This window comes from Hypanus sabinus, chromosome 20, assembly GCF_030144855.1.
Source record: "Hypanus sabinus isolate sHypSab1 chromosome 20, sHypSab1.hap1, whole genome shotgun sequence".
NCBI lineage: Eukaryota > Metazoa > Chordata > Chondrichthyes > Myliobatiformes > Dasyatidae > Hypanus > Hypanus sabinus.
Window position 1 is genome coordinate 20253239 of NC_082725.1, and position 27401 is coordinate 20280639.

General features: G+C 41.2%; 1 protein-coding gene and 1 long non-coding RNA gene across 14 annotated transcripts in view; one reads left to right on the forward strand and one right to left on the reverse strand.

Annotated features, from left to right (window-relative positions):
- The window catches only part of LOC132378352 (copine-4), a 347486-nt gene extending 343599 nt beyond the window's left edge, over nt 1–3887 (forward strand). For all 8 annotated transcript variants that reach the window (XM_059945192.1, XM_059945196.1, XM_059945195.1 and 5 more), the window contains one exon: nt 3372–3887. In XM_059945192.1, the coding sequence (XP_059801175.1) occupies nt 3372–3503 (132 nt within the window). In that variant the 3' untranslated portion in view covers nt 3504–3887. The remainder of the gene's footprint in view (nt 1–3371) is intronic.
- The window catches only part of LOC132378355 (uncharacterized), a 66693-nt gene that overhangs the window by 11405 nt on the left and 27887 nt on the right, over nt 1–27401 (reverse strand). For 2 of the 6 annotated variants that reach the window (XR_009506988.1, XR_009506986.1), the window contains one exon: nt 5686–11038. This is a non-coding gene — a long non-coding RNA (uncharacterized LOC132378355). Of the gene's footprint in view, nt 1–665; nt 757–5685; nt 11039–20122; nt 20709–27401 lie in introns of those variants that run through there. The other 4 variants (XR_009506989.1, XR_009506987.1, XR_009506990.1 and 1 more) reach the window with 4 other exon arrangements.

Genomic DNA, 27401 nt, shown 5'->3' on the forward strand with positions numbered 1-27401 from the left:
CGGCGTATCATAGACAGTCCTTCACAGGACTAGTGGCAGACTGAGAATTCTGATCAATGTATTGCTATACAAAACCACATTAATTTGTGGGAAATATGTCTTAGCTATAACCATCCCTTCTTCAATCAAAATGAACATAGATGTTATGACTTAGATATTCAACACGTACAAATTCCATTCCAGAGTCTTTGGCACAAAATTTGGACCAACATTCCTAGTTGTGCATTGTTGGATGTTTTATATCCAGATCAGACATAAAATCTAAGCCCTGTTTGCTCCCTTGTGTAGATGTAGAAAATCTTATTTTTTAAGGAACAGCAGGAGAGTTATCTCTGGTCTCCAGTTCAAATTTATTCCTTAATCTGCAGGAATGAATGATCTGGCCATTATCACAGTGCTATTTTGGGGAATTGGCTGTGTACCGTGTGGCTGCTGTGCTGTCCTGAAGTGAATGTAAAGGACACCACAGAAAGTGTTAACTTTTCCCCCCACCATTTCTGAAACAGTCTTTGAAGAGAAAATTATAAAAAGCGTTTTTTTTTAAAAGGAATATACTGAAGCTCTTCAATAAACATAATTTAGAATAAAAATCCAAATGCAAACATTTTTTAACAGGACAGAAATGGGTGTTAAAACAAGAAAGAACACTCTGTTATCATAAGTACCTTGTTCAGTTCTGAGAGGCTCCAGGGAATTAGATCGAATTAAGACCTTTACTGGTTTGAATTACCACCAATTTTAGTGCTGGATACCAACCTTAAACAATCAAAAGTGATTTGAATTTTAGGCAGGAAGCTCAGCCAGTTGATCCGTGCAAATTTCATAAGTGTCATTCATTTGGAATGAACATAATTTGATCAATGTGTAAAAGTTGAAGCACAGATACACAGAAGCATAGCTGCAAGTTCTTTGTCATTTCTAGATTCCCCTTAACCAAATATAAAACTGATAAAGGTTGGGGCCCAATCGGAAGCAGAGTTACCATTAACATAGAGGTTTTTGATTGAAGCCCCAATTCTACTATTTGAACACAAAAATACAGGCCAATACTATTGGAAATTATACCTTTTGCTAAAACATACTTATCTACTCTCTTGATACAATGTAAAAAAAAACAATTTTGAAGAACAGGTGAGCTCTTTTAAATAACGTTCAACACTTAATAATCTAGGTCTTTTTGTTTCAGAAATGTGGTTGTTTGTTAACTGCCAGTCTCCCATACAACCCTGCCCAGGCCTGCGCCCTGGAAACTCCAGGCGCAGATCCATGGTCTATCGAGACCGACGGATGCCACCATAGGTTGTTTGTGCATCATGCTAAAACGTGGTGTCCGTGTCTTCTACTTGATAATGCAGATTAGTACTTCAGAAAGTGTTTGGCTGTAACTTGGAATGTCTGGTATTAATGGAAGCCACGAGACACAAGGAGCTGCAGGTGATTGAATATGGAAGCCTCTGTGAAGGGGTAGTTGACATTTTGGGTCAAGGAACTGCACCAGAGGGCAAGTTGATAAGTAGAACCAAGTGAGGAAGGATGGGTAGAGAAAGTGACCAAGTCTGGGAGGTAATAACAGAGAGCTGCAGAAAATGGACCCTGATAGGAAAGGAAGGTGATAAGTGGAACCAGACAATTGAGAACATTAGGGGTAGTGGAAAGGGTAGAGTGAGTGGGTAGTAGACAGATGGGAAATGGATAATGGAAGGCTGGAAGAGGTATGGCTGGAAAGAAGCATGTGTGTGTGAAACAATCTGGGTGAATCTGAAGGGAGTTGACCAGAGGGTTGCAGGTTGCCTGGAATTAGAGATTTCAATGTTCGTGCTATTTGATTATGGACTATCTGGGTGGGATGTGAGGTGCGGTTCTTCTAGTTTTGTTTGGCCTCAGCCTGTCACGGAAGGAGGTCAAGGACACAGTCAGGGAAGGAGGCCAAGGGCATAACCAGGTCAGTGTGAGAATGGGGAAGGGAGTTCAAGTAGCTTGCAACTGGGAGGTCAAGATGGCCGTTGCAGATAAAGCACAAGTACTGGGCAAAGCGGTTGCCCAGTCTGCTCTTCAACTTATCGATGTACAGCAGGCCTCACTGGGAACACCAGATGTGATAGACAAGGTAGGGAAAGTGCATGTGAATCTGTGCCTCATGGGGATTTGCTGTTTGGGTCCCTGGATGGTGGTGGGGGTGGTGTTTCTCCACCTGTAGCTGCAGGGGACAGGGTGAGTCAGGTAGAGAAAAGTCTCTGGAGAAAGGAATGGGAAGGGGAAGGTGTGATGAGATCATGATACATTTGGTGGACATAATGAAGAAAACGCTTCACATTCACCACAACAACATGATCCCACCACCAGACGTTTCTTCCCCTCCCCACAGGGACCACTTTCTCCATGATGTCTGGTCCACCTATCCACCCCCTCCCCTGCAACCCTGGTTGATGGAAACCTGCCCCTACACCTCTTCACTCAACACTACCCATGCACCCTTCCAGGCGAGGCTCAGCTTCACATGCACACCCTCCAGCCTCGTCCACTGGATTCAGTGCTCTCAATGAGGCCTCTACATCGACGAAATCAAGCGCAGACAAGGCCACCATTTTACCATGCACTTGCACTATGTCTGCACAGGCTCCTGAACTCTCTTCCCATGCTCACACCGATCTGTCTGTTCTCGGCCACCTCCACTGACAGGGTGAAGTCACTCATACCCTACAGCAGGCATTCCCAACCTATTTCATGCCATGGACTAATACCATTAAGCAATGACTCCATAGACCCTGGGGAACACCTGCACTAGAGGAGCTGTACCTCATATCCTTTTTTTTTGTGTGGGTAGTCTACAATCCAACGGCATGAACACGGAATTCTCTAATTTAAGGTAACCTGCTCCTCCGCCCTTCTGTTCTTTTCTCTTTCTCTCCTGATTCACCTAGGCCACCTTGCACACTCACTTCTTTCCAAACCCAAGCCAATGTTACCCAGTTTCTTGCCCCATCTCCACCTTACTCCGTATGCCAATCAGCCACAAACTGTACCCACTGGGACCTCTGTCTGCTTCCTGCATATCCTACCACCACCCCGACCCCCATCAGCCCTCTCTTATTTGGTTCCACACCACCTCTGTTGCTATCCCTACCCTTTCTCCTCCACCAGGCTCACAATGCCACCTCACCTTGCCAGCTCCTAACTCACCGCTTTCTCTCACTTCTTTATATTGGCTTTCTGGCCTTTACACCATCAGTCTTGACTCAAAATGTTGACCAAACCTTTGCCTCTAGATACTGAATGACTTTCTGTTTTCCGGCAGCTGCCTACTGTTGTTAATTAAATAGGCTGTCACGATTCTTAGACATCACAGAGTTATAATCTGTTTGTTTTTACAGGCGTCCCCCGCTGCTCTTGCGAAGAGTGTCCTTGCTGAGGTCCCTAACCAAGTGGTGGACTACTACAACGGAAAGTCAATTCCTCCAAAATGTCTGTCTGACTACGAGTCTTCCCGAACTGTCGGACCCTAATACTTTAGTAACCATTTACTTAGTGCAAATACTAATGTAGAGCACGTCAGAGTGACTTTTAAAATGAATGAGAAGAAATGTTTTGCATGTTTAAACAACAAGGCCTGCATTCTTCAAAGCTGTTGTACTGTTAAGAAATTTTTACAAGACAGACTACTTTGCATAAGAAACAGCATGTCGCCTTGAAATGTATCAGTATCTTTTTTTTATACAGGTTTATCTGGATTTTACTAAATTTCTTAATATTCTTACACTGTAAAGCATTTTGGGACATTTATTGAAAGTTGAAAGAGAGCAGCATTGGCTCTGTTACTAATGATGGATTTTTCAAATCAGAAGTTGCATGGACTGTATTTTGCATGTCAGTAAATAAAAATGACAGTTTTCCAATTGTTGTCAGATCTTATGTGGAGCAGACCCTCCACAAAGTTAGTGAACAATGTGTTAATTCAGCACTGTTAGAAAGAGATCAAAATCTGACCGTGGCCATAAGGTTATAAGCATTGACAGAAGCATTCAGAAATACAATGATCCTGCTGTACTCAGACCACCACACACAAAATGCTGGAAGAATTCAGCAGGGCAGGCAGTATTCACAGAAATGAATAAACACTCGATGTTTTGGGGCGAGACCTTTTGTCAGGACTGGAAAGAAAGCAGGAAGATGCCAATATCAGTAGGTGGTGGGAGGGGAAGCAGGACAAACTAGAAAGTGATGGGTGAAGCCAGGTGGGTGGGAGAGATGGAAGAAGTAAGAAGCTGTTAGGTGATAAGAAGAAAAGACAAAGGGTTGGATAAAAAGGAATCTGTTAGGAGAGGAGAGCGAATCATGGGAGAAATGGATAGAGGAGGGGCACCGGGGTAGGTGAGGCCAGAGCAGGAAATTGAGGAAGGGGGAAGGGGATAAAAGTTACTGGAACTTGGAGAAATCGATGTTCATGCCATCAGGTTGGAGGTTACCTAGATGGAATGTGAGGTGTTGGCCCTCCAACCTGAGAATGGCCTCATCATGGCAGAGGAGGAGGCCATGGACTGACATGACAGAATGGGAAATGGGAACTGCAAATGAAATGGTTGGCCATTGGGAAATACTGCTCTCTGCAGACGGAACTGAGGTGCTCGACGAACCAGTTTCCCAAACTACGTTGGAGAAAGTGGGAGGAGCAGAACGAAAAATTGTCGAAGGTGAGGGCTGATTCTGCCAGACAGAGGAGGGAGAATTGTTGAATCTGCTTGACAAGAAAGAAGCAGAGGGCTTCAAAGTTTGCTTGATGGGGGAAAGATATGTATAGGGATTGCATTCAGACCACTACCATTTCACTCCAGGATTGAATATGATAGCTTGGTAATTGCTTTTATGTCCAGAGATTCACTTTAAAAGATTCAAAATGCTTGGCAATCTTACGTAACACACACAAAATGCTGGAGGAACTTAGCAAGTCTGGCAGCATCTATGGAGGGAAATAAACCGTCACTATTTTGGACAAAAATGTCAGCTGTTTTATTTCCCTCCATAGCTGCTGCCTAACCTCTGAGTTCTCCAGCATTTTGTGTGTAGATAATTTTTTTTAACAGTTCTCTAAAATCTTAAAACGTGCAACAGAATCACCAGAAGATCTTTGCACAATTTCAGTGGATTAAGTGGTGGTCAGTGGGTACTATGTTTCTTTCTTGACAGGAAGGTTATAGATTCCAGTGTCACTCCAGTAATGGAACATAAAAATCTAGACTGACACTAGTATTACACTTCTGGTGGTTCTATATTCTGGATGAACATTTAATCAGAGACTATACATCTTCTTAAGGAGTGAAACCTGAGAAACACAAGGGCAAAAAAGCAAATCCTTTTAATTTGCTCCTCTGTTTAATAATTTCATGGCTAGCCTTTGACTTCAGCACCATTATTATTCTAATTTCCTTAATTCCAAACCAAAGCACACTGTCTTGAATATACTCCCAAGTTTCTTTGCAAACTTTCTAGATGAATACATCTTTTCATGGTTAAGGAGACTAAAACTGCAGATAATCCAAGATGCTGTGTAGATTTAGTAAAACTTTACTGTATTATTCCAATCCTTTTACACTAAAGGCTCATGTTTAAAGAGAAAGCATTGATAAAACACAATTGCCATTTCATGGAACCACATCTTGGCTTTACATACATATTGTGATATTCACTTACCCTGTTATCACATTGCTGATACCAGATTTCAGCCATTTCCATGTTGCAGATGCTAGTTCATAGTTTTCATTCCCTGCTTTCTCTTTCCTTTCTTTCTGAAAACAGCAATGTTCAATGTACTATTTTTCATAATGTAGGGATCATTCTCAATTCTCTGGAATTCTGGAAGACGAAAACCAATGCAGTCACTGTCATAGTAGCCAGATCTAATGAAAAGCAAGGACGTAGGCCATCAGAAACAGAAGATTTTCCAGTTTCAGCCCAATTATTCCTCAAATACTTTTATTAAAACAGATTTATTTAAACTCTTTTCTCTCATTAAATGCTAGGTCTTGTACCATTTCTGAAATTTATTTCTTTATTTATTGAACCGCAGTGTCCTTCGAGTCACGCCAACCAGCAATCCCCTGATTTAATTCCAGCCTAATCAATGGACAATTTACAATGACCAATTAACCTAACAACTGGTACATTTTTGGACTGTGGGACAAGACCCAAGCAGTCACGCCAAGAACGTACAAATTCCTTACAGGCATCAGCATGATTTTTATTTCTGCCTTGACTGTGAAGATAGATGCATAACGTTAGTTTAAAGATTCTACCGTTTTCTTATTACAACTTCAAAGAGCAAGGCCACTGGACCTGGTCAAAATCTATCCTTTCGTCAATTATCATTTAACAAGCAAATTACCTGAAAATTATTACATCAGTGACTGTGGATCTTGCTGTGCCTAAAATCTAGCTCTGCTTGCAATTGCCTAAGAGTGAGAATATTTCAAAAATTATCTCACTGATTGCAAAGCAACTTGCAACGTCATCAGATTAGAAAATCTCTAGAGAAATGCAAGGCTTTCTTTTAACAGTCTTTTTGGGCTACATCATACTGGTATCGAGGTTCCACACAGAAATGCCTCCTGTTCAGTTATTCGAAGGAATCGAGTATAAGTTTTCTCTGCAAAAGTAAAAGCTGAGCAAAAGTTAGTGCAAGTCTGGAATTCTCTTCTTTAGAAGTCAATAAAAGTTGCATTAATATTTAATCCACAGCTGCTATATTTTTGTAAATCCATTGAGAAGGAGAATGAATATTAAGTTAGGTCACAGATCACACACACTATCTGAATCAGGAAACCTGAAATAAAACAAACTGCCGGGATTAATTATATCTCCCTCTAAATTGAGATATAATTAGAATTTCATGTAGTGAACTACATGATTTTAATCATCTGCTTCTCCAAAAAGTCACTGATCAGAAATGTTGTTTCCCTCCCTGCAAATACTAGCTGACCTACTGAAAATTTCTAAAAGTTTTTTGTCTCACTATTCCTGTCTCTAGAAACATAAAAACCTAAAGCACAATACAGGCCCTTCAGCCCATAAAGCTGTGCCGAACGTATCCTTACCTGAGAAATTACCTAGGGTTACCCTCAGTCCTCTATTTTTCTAAGCACCATGTACCTATCCAGGACTCTCTTAAAAGACCCGATCGTATCCACCTCCACCACCGTCGCCAGCAGCCCATTCCATGCACTCCCACTCGCTGCGTAAAAAATATATCCCTGACACCTCCTCTGTACCTACTTCCAAGCACCTTAAAAATGTGCCCTCTCATGCTAGTCATTAAAGCCCTGGGAAAAAGCCTCTGACTGTCCACATGATCAATGCTGCTCATCATCTTATACACCTCTATCAGGTCACCTCTCATCCTCCGTCGCTCCAAGGAGAAAAGGCCAAGTTCACTCAATCTGTTTTCATTAAGCATGCTCCCCAATCCAGGCAACATCCTTGTGAATCTTCTCTGCACCCTTTCTATGGCTTCCACATCCTTCCAGTAGTGAGGCAACCAGAACTGAGCACAGTACTCCAAGTGGGGTCTGACCAGGATCATATATAGCTGCAACATTACCTCTCTGCTCCTAAACTCAATCCAATGTCTGATGAAAGCCAATGCACCATATGCCTTCTTAACCACAGAGTCAACCTGCGCAGCAGCTTTGAGTGTCCTATGGACTCGGACCCCTAGATCCCTCTAATTCTCCACACTGCCAAGAGTCTTACCATTAACACTATATTCTACCATTATACTTGACCTACCAAAATGAACCACTTCACACTCTTCTCCATCTGCCACTTCTCAGCCCAGTTTTGCATCCTATCAATGTCCTGCTGTAACTTCTGACAGCCCTCCACACTTTCTACAACACCCCCAACCTTTGCGTCATCAGCAAACTTACTAACCCATCCCTCCACTTCCACATCCAGGTCATTTATAAAAATCACAAACAGTAGGGGTCCCAGAACAGATCCCTGAGGTACACCACTAGTCACTGACCTCCATGCTGAATAAGACCCGTCTACAACCACTCATTGCCTTCTGTGGCAAGCCAGTTCTGGACCCACAAAGCAATGCCCCTTGGATCCCATGCCTCCTTACTTTCTCAATAAGTCTTGCACGGGGTACCTTATCAAATGCCTTGCTGAAATCCATATACACTACATCTACTGCTCTACCTTCAACAATGTGTTTAGTCACATCCTCAAAAAAATTCAATCAGGCTCGTAAGGCATGACCTGCCTTTGACAAAGCCATGCTGACTATTCCTAATCATAGTATGCCTTTCCAAATGTTCATAAATCCTGCTTCTCAGGATCTTCTCCATTATCTTACCAACTGAGAAGTAAGACTCACTGGTCTATAATTTCCTGAGCTATCTCTACTCCCTTTCTTGAACAATGGAACAACATCCACAACCCTCCAAACCTCCAGAACTTCACCTGTCCCCATTGATAATGCAAAGATCATCGCTGGAGGCTCAGCAATCTCATCCGGTCCTGGTGACTTACCCAACTTGATGTTTTCCAAAAGTTCCAGCACATCCTCTTTCTTCATATCTACATGCTCAAGCTTTTCAGTCCACTGTAAGTCATCCCTACAATCGCCAAGATCCTTTTCCGTAGTGAATACTAAAGCAAAGTATTCATTAAGTACCTCTGCTATCTCCGCCGGTTCCGTACACACTTTTCCACTGTCACACTTGATAGGTCCTATTCTTTCACATCATATCCTCTTGCTTTCACATACATGTAGAATGCCTTGGGGAATTCTTAATCCTGTCCGCCAAGGCCTTCTCATGGCCCCTAATGGCTCTCCTAATTTCGTTCTTAAACTCCTTCCTAGCCTTTATAATCTTCTAAATCTCTATCATTACCTAGTTTTTTGAACCTTTTGTAAGCTCTTTTCTTCTTGCTAGATTTACAACAGCCTTTGTACACCATGGTTCCTGTACCCTACCATCCTTTCCCTGTCTCACTGGAACATACCTATGCAGAACTTCCTTGAACATTTGCCACATTTCTTCCGTATATTTCCCTGAGAACATCTGTTCCCAGTTTATGCTTCCATAGATTAGGTCTCTGATTGTGTTTTATTTGTGTTGAAGAAGCAATTAAGTACACTTGAAGCACTTAAGTTACACAATGTTTTAGAGCACAAGACACAGGAGTGTGCTTCCTTCCTTCTCCCCAGAACCTTTCACACCCTGACTTATCAAGAATCTATCAATCTCTGCCTTAAATACACTCAATGACCTGGCCTCCACAGCTACCTGTAGCAATGAATTCTACAGAGTCACGACCCTATGGCTAAAGAAATTCCTTCTCATCCTTGTTTTAATGGACATCCCTCTATTCTGAGGTTGTGCCATCTGGTACTAGAATCCCCCACTGTAGGGATCATCCTCTCTTACATCCCCTCTATCTGGGACTTTTGACATTCGAGAAGTTTCAATAAGATTCCTCCCTCATTATTCTAAATTCCAGTGAGTACAGGCCCAAAGCCATCTAACTCCTCATACAATAAGCCCTTCAATCCCGGAATCATTTTGTGGTATATAAAGTTTATTTTCCCCATAAGTGATGTACACACATTGGGATGAAACCATCTTATAAAACAAACTTTTCTCTGTGATACCAGAATGCCTTAGGGACAAACACAAGGAAATCTGCAGAGGCTGGAAATTCAAACAACACACACAAAATGCTGGTGGAACACAGCAGGCCAGGCAGCATCTATAGGGAGAAGCACTGTCGACGTTTCGGGCCAAGACCCTTCGTCAGGACTAATTGAAAGGAAAGATAGTAAGAGATTTGAAAGTAGTGGGGGGAGAGGGAAATGCGAAATGATAGGAGAAGACTGGAGGGGGTGGGATGAAGCTGAGAGCTGTAAAGGTGATTGGCGGAAGTGATACAGAGCTGGAGAAGGGAAAGGATCATGGGACAGGAGGCCTCAGGAGAAAGAAAAGGGGGGAGCACCAGAGGCAGTTGGAGAATAGGCAGAGAGAGAGAGAAAAAAAACAACTAAATATGTCAGGGATGGTGTAAGAAGGAGAGGAGGGGCATTAACGGAAGTTAGAGAAGTCAATGTTCATGCCATCAGGTTGGAGGCTGCCCAGCCGGTATATAAGGTGTTGTTCCTCCAACCTGAGTTTGGATTCATCTTGACAGTAGAGGAGGCCATGGACAGACATATCAGAATGGGAATGGGACGTGGAATTAAAATGTGTGGTCACTGGGAGATGCCTTAGGGACAGTAAGGTGAGTTTATAGTATGAGTTAATTTCAATCAGAATCAGATTTAGTATCACTGGCATTCAGTATGTCGTGAAATTTGTTGTTTTGCAACAGCAGTACAGTGAAATACATAATAATAGAAAACCAGCAAATTACAATAAGAAAAAATATATAAAATAAATTAAATAGTAGTGCAAAAAGAGTGCAAAAATGGTGAGGTAGTGTATATGAGTTCATTGTCATTCAGAAATCTTTTGGCAGAGAGGAGGAAGCTGGCCCTAAAATGTTGAGTATGTGAGTGAAAATGCTTCAGAAAGGCTCACGAGCTTTGAGAATTTAAGAAATAATAAGGAAAATTAAACATTAGGAACTTTGAACTTGAACTTATATGATCTTCCACAATGGCAGAAATACTGAAAATGAGTCTGCCATTTCAAGTCCATGTACTCCTCAAGCCATGAGTCCGATTTTAAGATAATTTTATTTTTGGAACTGGTTCCCTCATACTCATACCCTTTAAACTTAAATGAAAGATGTACAAAGACCAAGGAGACATCCGTTTCTTCGGTAAAATTGCAATAGCTTACCTCAGTCGGAGGCTCAACAGTGGCTCAGAAAAGAACAGAGCTTAAACACGTGCTCATCTTTCTGTTAATACCTGCTCTTGAAGTTTGGATGAATGTAATTTCTCCAGTGTGCTGTTCCAATTTCACAGCAATGACGCCTACTGTGCGTTGTGTCCAAACTAATATGACCACTGCTCATCCAGAAACCTCCATCGGTGAACCTATTAAAATCAGAGACATCAGGGATTCAATGTCATTTGTGCACATACAGTTGCTAATCACATTTCGCCATCAGTTTTCCTCCTCAAATATGAAGGAGTTAAAAATGTGCTAACAATGGATATAGACATTCTAATATTACATAGAGGTAATCTAATCATGACTATTAAAAACTCAAAATGGAACGCAGGTGATGGTTCAATAAAAAATTACTGTGTGAGCCAATCACAAAAATGATGCTGATTGCAAGCCTGCTTGATTAAATGGGGCCAAAATTACTTTTTTGACAACTTAAAATAGATCATTTATTTTAGAAACAAGTATCTCAACAGATCCATGAGAAGAATTTTAATCAGATTTTGGAGAAAGTCCATTTACCAAAACCATCACAAGGACACTAGCAGTTACCAAAAATCAATCTCTGTAAACTGAATTGAAAAGCCACACATGTGTCTTGTGACAACTTTTCTTCCCTATGGAAGGAGTTCAATTGTGCTTAAAATAAGGGGGAGGGCAAGATAAAATGAATAAGAAGGGCCAACTCTTCTTAGCAGTAAGATCAATATCCAGGATAAATAGCCTTAATGGAATTTAAAGGAATAAACAAAGCTACTGGGGACAAGTTTTCACCTGTAGGGTGTTAGGATCTGAGAGTTGCTTCTTAGAAGATGATGGAGGCAGAAACTGTCAGCACATTTAGCACTGAGGTGAGGAAAAAAAAATCATTATTTTTAATCATTAAATCGTTATGAGGAATTTTGAAAATCTTCTACCCCAACGGGCTATGGGTGTTTGGTTATCATGTCAAATTCACAGCTGAAATCGATGATCATGAAAATTCGTACTGAATTGTGGAGCAGGCTCAAAGGACAATAGCTGATATAATAGTTCTTATATAACAGATCTCATTTAAAAATATTCAGTGTGTTTTCCAGCTTCTAGTTTAATAGTTATCTTCCCTTTCCCCTATCCAGTCACTAAATTATCTGGTTCAATCACCAGATTACAGGGCAATGCTGAGGCAAACTGCTGTTTCCTTCATCACAGGAGTGACAATACTTCAAAAAGTTAACGTCCTTTTCTACTTTCTTTATATTTCTCGTGCCTTGACTGATTTCAGCTTCCTAAATCTTATGTAAGCTTCCTTTTCTTTTTTGATTCATCATCCTGTATCTCTTGTCCTCTATGGTACCTGGACCATGCGATCTTTTTCTTGTATCCTAGCAGCACCCTGCTGGTCCTGAACTCTAAATAACTGACCTTTAAATGACTGCCGCATGTCAGATGTGGATTTAACCACAAACAGCTACTCCCAATCTCTTTTGTCCAGTTGCTGCCTAACACTTTTGCAATGAACCTTGACCCAATCTACCCCTTTCACCCAGTGATCAGTCTTATCCTCATCCATAACTCCCTACAAATATGCAGAATTATGATCAACCATTGAAACCAAACCTGGCCAAACTCATCTGCCAGTACTGGGTCTTGTATGGCACCTCTCCCAAGTGGACTATATACATATTAGTTCAAGAAACCCTTCTGGAGGCACCTAATAAATTCTGCCCATCTAATCCCTTATCACTAAAGGACTCTTTGTCAATATTGGGAGTCAAAATCACCCACAACAATAATCCTGTTGCTTTTGAATCCTTTCATGAAATCCTTGTACGTCTGTTCTTCTATCTTCAAAATTCAAAGTAAAATTTATTATCAGAATACATACACGTCATCACATACAACCCTGAGATTCTTTTACCTGCGGGCAAACTTAGCAAATCTATTGAACAGTGACTGTAAAAACGATCAATGCAAACACAAATATAAATAAATATCAATAAATAACAAGTATGAAATAACAAGATATAGAGTCCTTAAAGTAAGTCACACCACTTACTGCTCTGATTGTCACCACATCAGCTCCTGCCATACTAACTTAAACCCTCCCAAGCAGCACTAAGAAACTCTCGGCAAGAATCTTGGTGCCTCTACATTTTAGGGATCCTTCTTGAACAATAAACTCAAATTTTCTTTCTTAAGGGGGTTGCGAATGTATCTATCATGCAAAAAGAGAGACACAAGAGACTCTACAGATGCTGGGAATCTGGAACAATACACAGAAAGTGCCGGAGGAACACAACATTAGTGTTGATGAGGGTCTTAGTCCAAAACATTGACTGTTCATTTCCGTCTATAGATGGTGCTCGACCTACTGAGTTCCTTTTGTGTGTGATGCAAAAGAGAAGTTGTTCCTCAGCACCTGCTTCTACCATCAAATGGACTTCTCAGAGAGTAGAAAAATCATAGCTGTCTTATGAAGCTTTCAGCTGGCTACATCTCTGCACTAGCAGCGAAACAAGAAAAGAAACTTAAAATAGACAATGGACAGGTTTACTTTATAGAGTATTCCAATCATGCTCCAACATTTATCCTGTACTGCTATACATATTCAATATCTTCAAATGAGCTCAATTTGATTAAACATGATTCTTAGCACAGCCAGGAACATTTGATCAAGCTGCTTGAGATTTTTTTCAGGCATACTAAGCACAGCAAATAAACAGTAATCAGAACAAGGACTGCAGCTGTTGAAAATCTGAAATAAAATCACAAAATTCTGGAAGTACTCTGCAGAAGATGTACCAAGCTGAAACAATAACCATTTTTTCTCTCTGTGTAATAAATGTTATGAAAAAAATGGAGAAAGGACATTATTAGGCAGAAATATCTACAGCATGGTGTCCAGTTTTATTAAACTAACAAATGACAAAAACACCTTGCTTCAGAAATTGCTTTGCTATGTTTCACTCATGTATTGCTCATATGCTTGACTTAAAAGCTACTACAAATTTCACACCCTTCCACTGCAAAATTCTCCAATTAGTATTGTCACATTTGCTTGTGCTACGCTGTAGCAATTGTTGTTTTGACCGATTGAAAGTTCTTACAGCTGTCAATGCTTACTTTAGCATCCAAACAACAGTAAAAAGTTAAGATCACAATAACACCGGCATTCTTCCAACTACTGGGAAGAGTTGATCCTTAAACAGGACGAATCACCTAGGATGTCAGAAGTTCCTTCAGGAAACGTTCTTTGTTCAATGGGGCACATATATCTTCCAGGTCTATAACCAGGCCTTTCTAGCAAGAGGCTGCAATGGAAGGCTCTGGAAGACTAATACTGCATTGTGTGCCATCTGTAAATGCATGATCTTTGGGAAAGACAACAACTCTAATGATTTTCGATCCCTATTCAGCCTGCTCCAATGGGATGAAGGGAAGGTCGAGCTTGGATGAATGCATGATGCAAACGAGAGCCGCAAACTGTGAGACTTAACAACGACCAACAGCAGCAGCCTGGAGGAATCCCGAGGCTACGGAACTGAGAGTGATCTTGACCTTAACCCTGACTTTGATAAACAATGTGGTCCCAGCAGGCACGGAAGGCTGTGCTTGAGGTCCCAGGAGATCACAGAGCCCAGTGAGAGAAACAGAACGCAGTTTAAGTGTAAACCCTTGAAATTTCATAAATTTTAGAGCACAGATGTAATTAAAACCTGATCATTCTATAAATAAATTAGAAATATCAATTTTTAGACCGTGGCATTGAAAGTCGCAATGGATGTGAACTTTTGTGATTGCAGTACTTTGATATAATTTGTGGACAAATAAAAATTCTGCCACAAGGTCTTCGGATGTATTTCCCAATAGATTCAAAGACCCTCAGAAATAAACATAATATTGCTGGAGTTCAATTGCATAGCACCATTTTTTCCAGAAGTCTGCAACGTATTCACCAAAATTTAATTCTCAAAGCTTCTACCACCTGACTGCATAATCTGTGGTGATCAAAGGGACTGCAGATGAGCTGAGAGTTCTAGTCATCCACCATCCATCATAACATACACCTATCAATTACTGAGATACTGCCTGAGTGAATTCCCCTCAGGCTGAAGTAGAATCCCAAAGATAGGACTAACAATTCTAATCCTGCAATGGAAAAGTGAACCTATGAAGGAATAAACTTTAAAGAAAGTTCTCTAACTTGTCTATCATTACATAGGCCACTAGTTTTGGATTTCCTCAGTTCTGGGTATTGTGGCTTGGCAAGGGCTTTGTTGTAATAGCCATGCCTGGCCAAGGATGAGCCTGATGAATTTTTACTGAGGTTGAGATAGGTGATCTTAGTAATTACAAATGACATTGCACACGAGCTATCAAGGGATTGAAAGACATTTAACAAAAATAAATTTTTAATTAAATCATCAAATTTATTATATTGAATTAAGTTCTTAAAAAGCTTGTGATATAGTTAATATAGTAACTGTCAAAAAATGAATGGGACCAGCCATGATCTACTCAAAAGACCACCTAGATTTTCTTGCTTTTGTTAATTATCAATCTATTAGGTCAATAATAATCTAACCAGCTGTTTCTATTAATTATCAACTACCAACAAAGGGATCAGTTTTACCTTTTTACTTTACCAACATCTCTCATAACTCTGCAGTCGATGGCCTCATGCCTGGCAGCGAAAGGAGAAGGGTGGGGCATGGGGCTCGCAACCTTATTCCATAAAAATCCGGTGTTGCTAGCACGGGGCTCACAACCTCATCCCGTAAAAACTTAGTTTTGCAAGAATGGGACTAGCAACCACATCCCATAGAAACTACAGGAATGTCAACAGACCTCATCCCTGGGAGAGGAAGGATCTTCGACTCAAAGTCATGTGGTGAAAGCAGAGGACATGGAGCCGATCAAAAGGGCCCAGTACAGAGGAGTCTGGCAAACTGCTGTTGGGGGCCTATGCTGAGTAGTGGTGATGGGCATAGAAGAAGAAGAAAATCTCTCACAATTCCAGGTATCTCTAACAAGATCCAAGATTTTCCAGCAAGTTCATTGGTTCTTCCATTTTTTTTAACCAGATTACAGAACAATTTAAATCACTGGGTGGATCTGAGGTCACAATAATTATATGAACTTTCAATTTAATAAATAAATTGAGTTCATTTTATTTATTACTTGCTATCCATTATTTAATACAATGTGCACACGCTTTAATTACAAATCTACAACACTAATTAAATGTAGTATTCCAGCACTGTAAATGTCAATTCATTGTTGTCAGTTTATTATTTTATTTATGTTGTTTGAGTAAATGTTGGTGATAAATTTAACATTCTAGTTACTGATTACCAGACTAAAGTAATATATCATGAAGAACTTTCATAACTCTGTTTGCACTTGATGAGCAGCACAATCGGAATTGCAAATTCAAATAATTTAAGACTTTTTATTGATATTTGCTGAAATAACTTTAATCCAGGATGCAGTCCCAAATAACTGGATTTAACAACTGCTATAAATTCTGTTGTCAGAATATCTCCTCATAAAACATTTCTTTTGGCCTTCCTTCTATAATGAATTAAGGCAGGCAAGAGTTCACTACACCCTATCTTTCTTTTGGGATGGGCTGTAGTGAATTCTTGCCTGTTAGTTAAACAGTATTTTGCAAAAGTGTTAGGCACATATAGGTAGCTAGGGTGCCTAAGACTTATGCAGAGTACTGTAGCAATTTTATGTATTACACTGTACTGCTGCCACAAAAAAAAACAAATTTCATAACATATGTGAGTGATGATAAACCTGATATTTATTTATTTATTGAGATATGGCACAGAGTAGGCCCTTTCGACCCTTTGAGCTATGCCACCCAGCAATCGCCCAATTTGACCCTAGCTTAATCACAGGACAATTTACAATAAACACTTAACCTACCAACCAGTATGTCTTTGGACTGTGGAAGGAAAGTAGAGCACCCGGAGGATACCTACAGTCACAGAGAGAACATAAAAACTGCTTACAGGCTGCGGTGGGAACTCCAATGTGGATTGAGAGTGGGAAGGGGCAGGGAGAGGGAAATCATATTGGGAAAAGAAGGAAGAAAGAGGGGAGAAGGGGGAAGCATCAGAGGGACATTTTGTAATGATAAATAAGCCAGCTGTTTGAATTTTTCAAGGCTGGGTGTGTTTGTGCCACCTCCTGCCCCAGCATTCCTTCTTGGCCACCTGTCCCACGTCCCTCCTACGGTGCTAAACCCTCGCCATTCCCAACATCCTTTGCTCCTGCCAGATTTACAACACTCACTCTCCGCTCCATGTTGACAAATACAGAATGGTGCGGAAGTCTTAGCTACCTTAGTTTTATAAGTATATATACACCTAAGTCTGTACCCTTGGATCAAACAATCTCATGAGATCCACTCCATCTATTTGGTCCAGGGCATGTGTGATTTGCCTTGTTCATATCTATTCACTTGAGTTATGGATGGTTATCTAGCACACCCAGGTTATCTACTATCGATGAGTGATCTACATTATATAGGTGATCCAGCAAAGTAAGTTTGGCAACTCAGCATTCCTGGGCATTTAAGCAAGATTTATTTTGTGTTGGGGATTAACAATACGCTGGAAGCCAATTTCTTAATGAACTCGTTTACATTAAATGTAATGTAGCTCGGCATTACTTTTGATCTGATAACACTCCTGTGAACTGTATTGGAGCATCTACCCTGTTTAAGTTGCAGCGATTTGAGGCAGACAGTGAAAAGACATTTGTATTTACTCCAATTAGAATCAATGTACAGCAGTTTGTTCACATTCACAGAAGGTGACATATTTAAATTAGAAATATAAATAGGTATAAATTAAGATTCTGGACAGCAGAACTGGATGCAATGATGTTCCAAGATTCAGCACTTGTTACGTGCTTTAAATCTACAATTCAAGTCCATCAGGACTGATAGTTTCATTATTCAATCGGTGGCCACTTTATTAGGTACAGGAGTGGAACCCAGTGTGATTTTCTGCTGCTGTGGCTCATGCTTTTCAAGGTTTGATTCGTTACGCATCAGAGATGAGCTTCGGCACACCTACTGCTGTAGCACATGGTTATTTGAGTTACTGTCAGCTTGAACCAGTATGGCCACCCTCCTCTGACTTCTCTCATTAACAAGGCATTTTCAACCACAAAACTAACACTCAGCAGATGTTAGTTTTTGTGTTTTGCTCCATTCTCTGTAAGCTCCAGAGACTGTTGTGTGTGAAAGTCCCAGGAGATCAGCAGTTTCTGAGATACTGAAACCACCCTGTCTGGCACCAACAATCATTCCACAGTCAAAGTCACTTGTTCTCCATTATAGTGTTTGGTCTGAACAACAACTGAACCTCTTGACCATGTAGCATGTGCACAGGTGTACCTAATAAATCAAATCAAATCAAGTTTAACTATCATTCAAGCCATAAATAGGTAAAGCCGAATGAGACAGTGTTCCTTGGGGCCTAGGTGCGGACAATTTTAAAATAGCCAGCAAACATTCCAAAAAAGCGAGTAACAAATTAAAAGAAGCATATTCACTCGGAAAAAAAAACCATGCAGGTATCCCCCGCTTTTCAAAAATTCGCTTGACGCCACTTTGCTTTTACGAAAGACCTACATTAGTACCCGTTTTCACTAACTGAAGGAAATCCGAAGAGGATTTTCGCTTTTACGAAAGAAGGTGAAAAGTGAAAATAGCGTTGGTTAGTTTTGCGGCGAGCCATTATAGAGGCAGTGCGCACCCCGAGTAGCGAGAGTGGCGCCGCCAAGCTCCTTCCCTGGGAACTACACTCAACATCAAGCTGCCTTAGCTTTGAACTGTGTCTGTGAGCATCCGTGCTTTATCTCGACTTATTTTGTGCATCCGTTAGCAAGACGCGTCCTAAGGTATCAGAAAAGCCTAAGAGAGCTCGTAAGGATGTTACACTTAGCGTAAAACTGGACGTAATTAAGCGTTTTGATCGTGGTGAATGAAATAAAGACATTGTGCACGCAGAGAGAAAGAATTTTGAAAGTTGCCGATGTTACTATTGGTTCAGCTAGTAGCAAAGTGGGCTCTTTTTAGTCGACATCATTCCTGCTTTAAAGGTATATGTTAGTATTATTTTAGGTTTTATGTGTTAATTGGTATGATTTGGTAGGTTACTTTTTGGGTCTGGGAATGCTCAAAAAATTTTCCCATGTAATTTAAAGGTAACTGCTTCTTCGCTTTATGTCATTTCAGCTTATGAAAGGTTTCATAGGGACGCTCTACTTTTGGATAGCGAGGGAAACCTGTATATAGTCCAAGACCCTGAGTGAAAATGTTCGGCAATGAATGGTACAGTCTCCCAGCAGTGTGCAGACGCACGCAGTCCAGCCCTTCGTTCTACCGCTCGAACATGGGACAGCAGCATCGATGGGTGAGGCCAGGCCCCGGCCGAGCTCAACCATGCTGCGCAAGTCCACATCTCTCGCCTTGTTAGTGGCAGCAGGCAAGCCCAAGGCTTGTGGCCTAGTTCTCACTACAACCGAAGCAACACAACTCTCATGTCGACTGCCCCCTCTATCAGACAAGGGCAGCAACTTACATTATCAATGTCCAACAGAGTCTTGCAATCGCAAGTGAAATGTCAGAGACAATCTCTCACGGTTATACTACACCAACTTCGATGCTACTGAATAGCGGGCAGCAACATGGTCTGAACCTAAACCGGCTCTTCTGACGTCCCGGTGTGCTCCTCCAATATTCTTACTGGCTCCTTCAACACTACAGCCAGCTGTTTCAACATCTCAGCCACACCAGTCCAGTTACACCAATAAACAAGCAGCTCACTGATGAGACTACCCCTGCAGTACCCAATGTTCTTGGAGTAGACATGTCTTTGGATCATAAAAAACAAATTTCGCAAAGAAAAAACCACCTTGTGTTGGCACCCGAGAGGCCACTGCATGTGTACGCACCACCATCTTAGCGGAAGTCAGAGCAACCACTGAATATAGTTTTCAAGCTGTTCTCTTTTTGTTAGCACTTTATTTAAAGCTTCAAACAGCTTGGATGGCTGAATCCAATTAAAAATACTATGTTCCAGCTAATATATTCCATGTGAACAAATACACACCAAAAGGTACAAATTAATGCACAACAATTGCCCCCTTCTCTCCAGTCCAGGTGCGACCTGGTGCCAGTACGAGAGCTGGTGAGTTGACGCACCTGGAGTTCGGGGTCTCACCTTCAGCTGGTCCAGGGGCCGACACCAAAGATCAAAGCCTGAAGGTCAACTGGAAGTCCAGAACTTGAAGCCCGATGGCAAAAGCTTGGAGAGTTGAGGCTTGTCCTGGAGTTAGAGGACCATCTGCATGTGTGGGAGGGACGAAAGGGGTTTGTTTTGTTGCTGCGTTCTGTGTTGCTCTTCCTTGCATTGTGGTCACCGGAATGCGTGGCAACACCTCCAAGTTGCTCCCAGCCCATCGTTACGTGCGTTGAAAACTACCTCACTTTTTAAAATATTATTTCTGATTTGCACTACTTTTTATCTAACTATTTGATATACACATCTATACCTACTGTAACTGATTTTTTCTTTCTATATTATCATGTATTGCATTAAGCTGCTGCTGCTAAGTTAACAAATTTCAAGACATATGCCAGTGTTAATAAACCTGATTCTGATTGTTAAGGCAAATGGCACATTTCACTGTATGTTTCCATGTATGTATGATAAATAAATCAAAATACAAATCTCCCTGAAGATTTTGATGTGCTCCCTGTGTCCTTATAATGTACTTTATTGAATTTGCCATTGATATGTCATCAGAAGAGAACTAGAGTTTGTACAAAGGACCAAATTGGTTTAGTCTAGAGCTGGGCTTGGCTCAAGATATAGGAAATAAGAAATGCTAATGGTGAAAAATATATTTTAAATATATGCAAAAAATATGCTGGCATTTGTATTATTATGATGGAAGGAGTGTCTGGGACTATTTTAAAAAGTACGTGTTCAATTCTAGTCACCTCATTATAGGAAGGATGTGGAAGCTATGGAGAAGGTGCAGAGGAGATTTACCAGGATGTTGCCTGGTTTGGAGAACAAGTCATATGAAGCAAGGTTAGCAGAGCTGGGACTTTTCTCTTTGGAGCATAGAAGAATGAGAGGGGACTTGATTGAGGTCTACAAGATTATGAGAGGCATAGATAGGGTGGATAGTTAGTACCTGTTTCCCAGGGCATCAATAGCAAACACCAGAGGGCATATGTACAAAATTAAGGGAGGGGAGTTTAGGGGAGACATCAGGGGTAAGTTTTTTTACACAGAGGGTTGTGATTGTTTGGGATGACTTGCCAGGGATGGTGGTGGAGGCTAAAACATTAGGGGTATTTAAGAGCCTGTTGGACAGGCACATGGATGAAAGAAAAATGGAGGGTTATGGGGTACCATAGGTTTAGTACTTTTTTAAAGGATTATACGGGTCAGCACAACATGAAGGGCTGAAGGGTCTGTACTATGGTTCTATGTGAACAAGAAACAATTTTGCCTAAACACCAAAGAAAATAACTAACTGGCAAGACCCCAAGGCAGCAGTTGACGTTTGTTTGTAATGAGATAGTTTTACTCACTCCGAGCACTGGATGTAGAGACAAGCAGCACAAGTCAAATACATTGTTTTTAGTATCGTGAGATCAGGCTAGACTGCACCAAGATGCAATAACAGATCTGACAGAAAGGGAATGGATGATAAAGAAAACCTTCTGTGCTAGAAAAACTAATACTACAGTCTTCACTGAACTGGCACAAAAGCTTGGGAGTAAAAGCAGCAATCTAATCCAAGATTGGTGACGAAGAAATAATGTAGACTGTCAAGTTGTCTGATTAAGAGTCCTGGTCAGCCTTTTGAGTGGGATGTTATCCTGAGGCACCATCTGCATTCTCTAGAGGACATAAAAGATCACACGACACCGTTCTGGAGAAGAATCATCTCAGTTGGCTAGGTCACGACTTCTCTCTCTATCAGCAAAACAAAAAATTGTCATTATCACATTACTACATTTTGGAACTTGGGTAAAATACGACTGACAACAATTGATAGGCTACAGAATTACTCAATTTGACTTCCAAGCTGACAGTGCTTGAATTTTAAAATGCCCATCATTACTTCCAAACACCACAGTAGTCTCATCTTACCTTCTCCCTATAACCCTTCAGTCCTTTAACCCCCAGTTATATATACTGCTGATATTCTGCAATTGTGAATATCCTTAAATATACTCAAGTCATGTCTTCAGCCGTCAAGGCTCTAAGTGTTGCAATTCCATCTTCCTGCATCTCAATATTTCAAATCTACTTCTTTAGCTAAAGGTTTGTTCCTCTGCCATAATACATCTACATGCATCCAGGATGTTCTGTTTCATATATCAAACTCATTCTTTTAAAGTATTCTGTTGCGATTGTTCATATTAAAGAGATGTCTAAATTGATACTTTCACTGTCAGCTGTTAAAGCACTTCAGCATGTCCTGCAGTCAAGAAATATGCATAATATGTGTAAGTTTTTATGTTTTTAAGTGTTAAATTATTTAAGATAACAGATTAGATGTTTAGAAAGTCTTAATGGGTGATCATTCTGATATTCTGAAAATAATGAAAATCTTCTAACCTATTCGATTCAATTGGGAGAATAACGCAGATGCAGTAGCTCATCATTGTGCAAGGCCACTGAGAAGATTTAAAAAGCATGGAGTTTCTTTCAGCAGGAGATTTGACTGGGAGAAGTACGCAGCTACAGTAGCTCATCATCATGCAAAGCCGTTAAGAAGGTTCCAGGATAAAAGGGAGACAGCGCCTAGCGGAGCAGTCATTGAAGGAGTGGTCATCGGAGTAGTGTGAGTCAGAGTAGTACAGCTTTGGCTCATCAGGGCTTTGGCGAGGTAAGAAGGTAAGATACTTTCATAACGCTTTTTTCCTCTAACTTAAGAACAGTGGTATGACTGCAAGGCCAATTTTCTGCCTTCTGGCCTCCCTGATGGACACATCTGCACCAGGTACATCAAGCTGCAGCTCCTTAGAGACCGAATTAGGGAACTGGAGCTGCAGCTTGATGACCTTGAGTGAAGGGATGATTGATAGGAGCTACAGGCAGGCAGTCACACCGAGGCCACAGGAGACAGATAAGTCGATGACTGTCAGGAGAGGGAAGGGAGAGTGTCATGTGGCCATCCCCCTTAACAATAAATTCTCTATTTTGAGTACTGTGGGGGGGGGGGGGGCTATCTGGAGGAAGCAACTGTGGCCGTGCCTCTAGCATTGAGTCTGGCCCCGTGGCTCAGAAGGATAGGGAACAGAAGAGCATGGCAGCAGTAACAGAGGTCTCTATAGTTAGGGGGATAGATAGGCCATTCTGTGGCCATGCAAAAGAAACACAGAGCAAGGGTTTGTGATGTTTCTGTACACATCCACGATATCCTGAAATGAGAGGGTGAGCAGCCAGGGGTCATGCTACATATTGCTAATGGCATAGGTAGAAAAAGGGAGGAATTCCTGAAAGCAGAATACAGGGAGTTGGGAAGAAAGCTGAGAAACAGGACCTCAAGAGTAATAATTTCAGGAGTGTTACCTGTGCCATGCAACAGTGAGTATAGAAATAGAATGAGCTAGTGAATAAATGTGTGGCTGAAGGATTGGAGCAGGGGGCAGGGATTCAGATTTCTGGATCATTTGGACCTCTTCTGGGGCAGGTGTGACCTGTACAAAAAGGATGGGTTGCACTTGAATCTGAGGGGGACCAATAACCTGTCGGGGAGGTTTGCTAATGCAAATAGGGAGAGTTCCTACTAGATTTGAAGGGGGTGGGAACCGAAGTGAGGAAGCAGAGGATGGGGCGGTTGGCGCACAAGTAAAGAGAGCTTGTAGGAAGTTTGTGAGAAAGGATAAGCAGATGATGGAGCAAAGATGTACTCAGCCTGATGGTTTGAGATGTGTCTATTTTAATGCAAGGAGTATCATAAACAAGGCGAATGAACTTACAGCATGGATCAATATGTGGAACTATGACATTGTGGCCATTACAGAGGTATGGATGCCGCAGGGGCAGGAGTGGCTGCTGAGTGTGCTGGGCTTTAGGTGTTTCAAAAGGGACAGGGAGGGAGGCAAAAGAGGTGAGGAAGTGGCATTAATAATCAGGGATAGTGGCACGGCTGCAGAAAAGGAGGAAGTCATGGAGGGATTACCTACTGTGTCAGTGTGGGTGAAAGTCGGAAAAAGGAAAGAGGCAATAACTCTACTGGGTGTTTATTTACAGATCCCTCAATAGTAACAGAGACACTGAGGAGCAGATAGGCAGATGGATTCTGGAACGGTGCAATAATAATAGGGTTGTCGTGATGGGAGATTTTAACTTCCCTAATATTGATTGATATCTCCTTAGAGCAAGGTGTTTAGATGGGGTGGTGTTCGTTAGGTGAGTTCAGGAAGGTTTGCTGATGCAATATGTAGATAAGCCAACTAAAGGAGAGGTTGTACTTGGGAAATGTATAGGGAAATGAACCTGGTCAAGTGTCAGATCTCTTTGTGAGAGAGCATTTTGGAGGTAGTGATCACAACTCTGCCTCCTTTACCATAGCGCTGGAGAGGGATCGGAGCAGAGAATTTGGGAAAACACTTAATTGGGGTGGGGGAATTATGACGTTATTAGGCAGGAGCTTGGGAGCTTAAATTGGGAGCAGAGGTTCTCTGGGAAACGCAGTGTGTCAAATGTTTAGGGAACACTTGAATGGTGTTCTACATATGAATACTCCATTGAGGCAGGGAAAGGATGGTAGGGTAAAAGAACCATGGTGTACAAACAATGTTGTAAATCTAGTTAAGAAGAAAAGCTTATGAAAGGTTCAATAAACTATGTTCTGTTAGAGTTCTAGAAAATTACAAGATTTATCAGGAAGGAGCTTAAGAATGAAATTCAGAGAGCTAGAAGGGGCCATGAGAATGCCTTCGTGAACAAGATTAAGGAAAACTCCAAGGCATTCTATAAGTGTGTGAAGAGCAAGAGGATGAGCCAGGATAGGACCAACAAGGTGCGAAAGTAAAAATGTGTGCATTTCAGTTGGAGGAGGTAGCAGAGATACTTAATGAATACTTTGCTTCAGTATTCACCAGGGAAAAGGGCCTTGGCAATTGTGGGGATGACTTACAGTGGACTGAAACACCAAGGAGAGACATTAAGAAAGAGGATGTGCTGGAGCATTTGAAAAGCAATAAGTTAGTAAGTTGCCGGGACCAGACGAGATATACCTGAGGCTACTGTGCGAAGCGAGGGAGAAGATTGCTGAGCCTTTAGTGATAATCTTTGCATCATCAATAGAGACGGGAGAAGTACCGGAGCATTGGAAGGTTGCAAGTATTGTTCCTTTGTTCAAGAAAGGGAGTAGAGGTAACACAGGAATTTATAGACCAGTGAGTCTTACTTCAATGGTGGGCAAGTTGTTGGAGAAGATCCTAAGAGGCAGGATTTATAAGCATAATCTGATTAGGGATAGCTAGCATGGCTTTGTCAAGGGAAATTCATGCCTTATGAGCCTCATGGAATTTTTTGAGAATGTAACAGAACACATTGAAGGTAGAGCAGTGGATGTAGTGTATAAGGATTTCAGTAAGGCATTTGATAAGGTTCCCCATGAAAGGCTCATTCAGAAAGTCAGGAAACATGGGATCCAAGGAGACCTTGCTTTGTGGATCCAGAATTGGCTTGCCCACAAGAAGGCAAAGGGTAGTTTGTATTCTTCATGGATGTCTTTGACCAGTGGTATTCCACAGGGATTTGTTCTCGGATCCCTTCTCTTTGTGATTTTTATAAATGACTTGAACAAAGAAGTAGAAGGGTGGGTTAGCAAGTTTGCTGATAGCACAAAAGTTATGGGTGTTGTGGATAGTCTGGAGGGTTGTCAGAGGTTACAGCGGGACATCAATAGGATGCAGAACTGGGCTGAGAAGTGGAAGATGGAGTTCAACCTAGATAAATGTGAAGTGGTTTATTTTGGTAGGTCAAATTGAAGACGGAATATAGTATTAATGGTAAGACTCTTGGCAGCGTGGAGGATCAGCAAGGTCTTGGGGTCCATGTCCATAGGACACTCAAAGCTGCTGTGCAGGTTGACAGTATTATTAAGAAAACATATGGTGCATTGGCCATAATCAACCTTGGGATTGAGTTTAAGAGCCATGAGGTAATGTTACAGCAATATAAGACCTTAGTTGGAGTACTGTGTTCAGTTCTGGTCACCTCACTACAGGTGGATACTATAGAGAGAGTGCAGAGAAGATTTGCTAGGACGTTGCCTGGATTGGAGAGTGTGCCTTATGAAAATAGGTTGAGTGAACTTGGCCCCTTCTCCTTGGAGCAATGGAGGATGAGAGGTGTATAAGATGATGAGAGGAATTGATTGTGTTTATAGCCAAAGGCTTTTCCCCAGGGCTGAAAGGCTAACACTAAGCGGCATAGTTTTAAGGTGCTTGGAAGAAGGTACAGAGGGGTTTTCAGGGGTAAGTTTTTCACACAGAGATTGATGGGTGCGTGAAATACACTGCCAGCGAAAGTGGTGGAGGCAGATACTATAGGGTATTTTAAGAGACTCTTAGATAGGTACATCTAGCTTAGAAAAATGGAGGGCTATGCAATAGGGTAATTCTAGGCAGTTTCTAGAGTGGGTTACATGGTCGGCACAACATTGTGGACTGATGGGCCTGTAATGGTGTGTAGATTACCATGTTCTATGGTTACAAAAGACCAGGTTCCTGGCATTTTCAGACAACCTTTATTCAAGTGGCAAATTATACATAGAAAATAAACGGTCACCTTAACATTAATGCTTATATTTCATTACAGATGAAAAGAGAATGGAGTTAAGTTTAATATTTCAGATAATAGAGAAGGCCACAAATAGAGGAATGTTATCCTCAGCACTGTGTTTAGCAGAACTAGAAAATAGAAAGGTTGAAAGCACATACCACCAGACTCGAGGACGGCTTCTAACCTGCTGTATTAAGACTTCACTGATTCCCTAGTGTGACTGAATGGATATGACCTCACAATTTACCTCATTACGATCTTGTACTTCATTGTTTACCGTAACAATATTCCATAGCTGTTACACTTGATTCTACATTGTTTTTTTTACCTTGTTGTACCTCAATGCACTGTGTAATGACTTGATCTGGATGAACTGTAGGCAAGCCAAGCGTTTATCTGTATCTCAGTGAATGTAACAATAATAAGTCAATTCCAATTCCATTTCCAACCTTTTGTTTCAAAAGCATACCAACAAAGCCACAAATGAAACTTAACTTTATAATATGTCCTTTATGCTCAGTGTGAGAATATTTGTTATTTTCAACGTCATTGGTCTATTTATAAACCACCCATTTGTAACATGCAACAGCTCACAAGTAAGGCAGACAAAGAATATTTCTCTGTATGTGACACGTTAGTGTAGATTATGGAAGTACACCTTGGCTGCTTATAT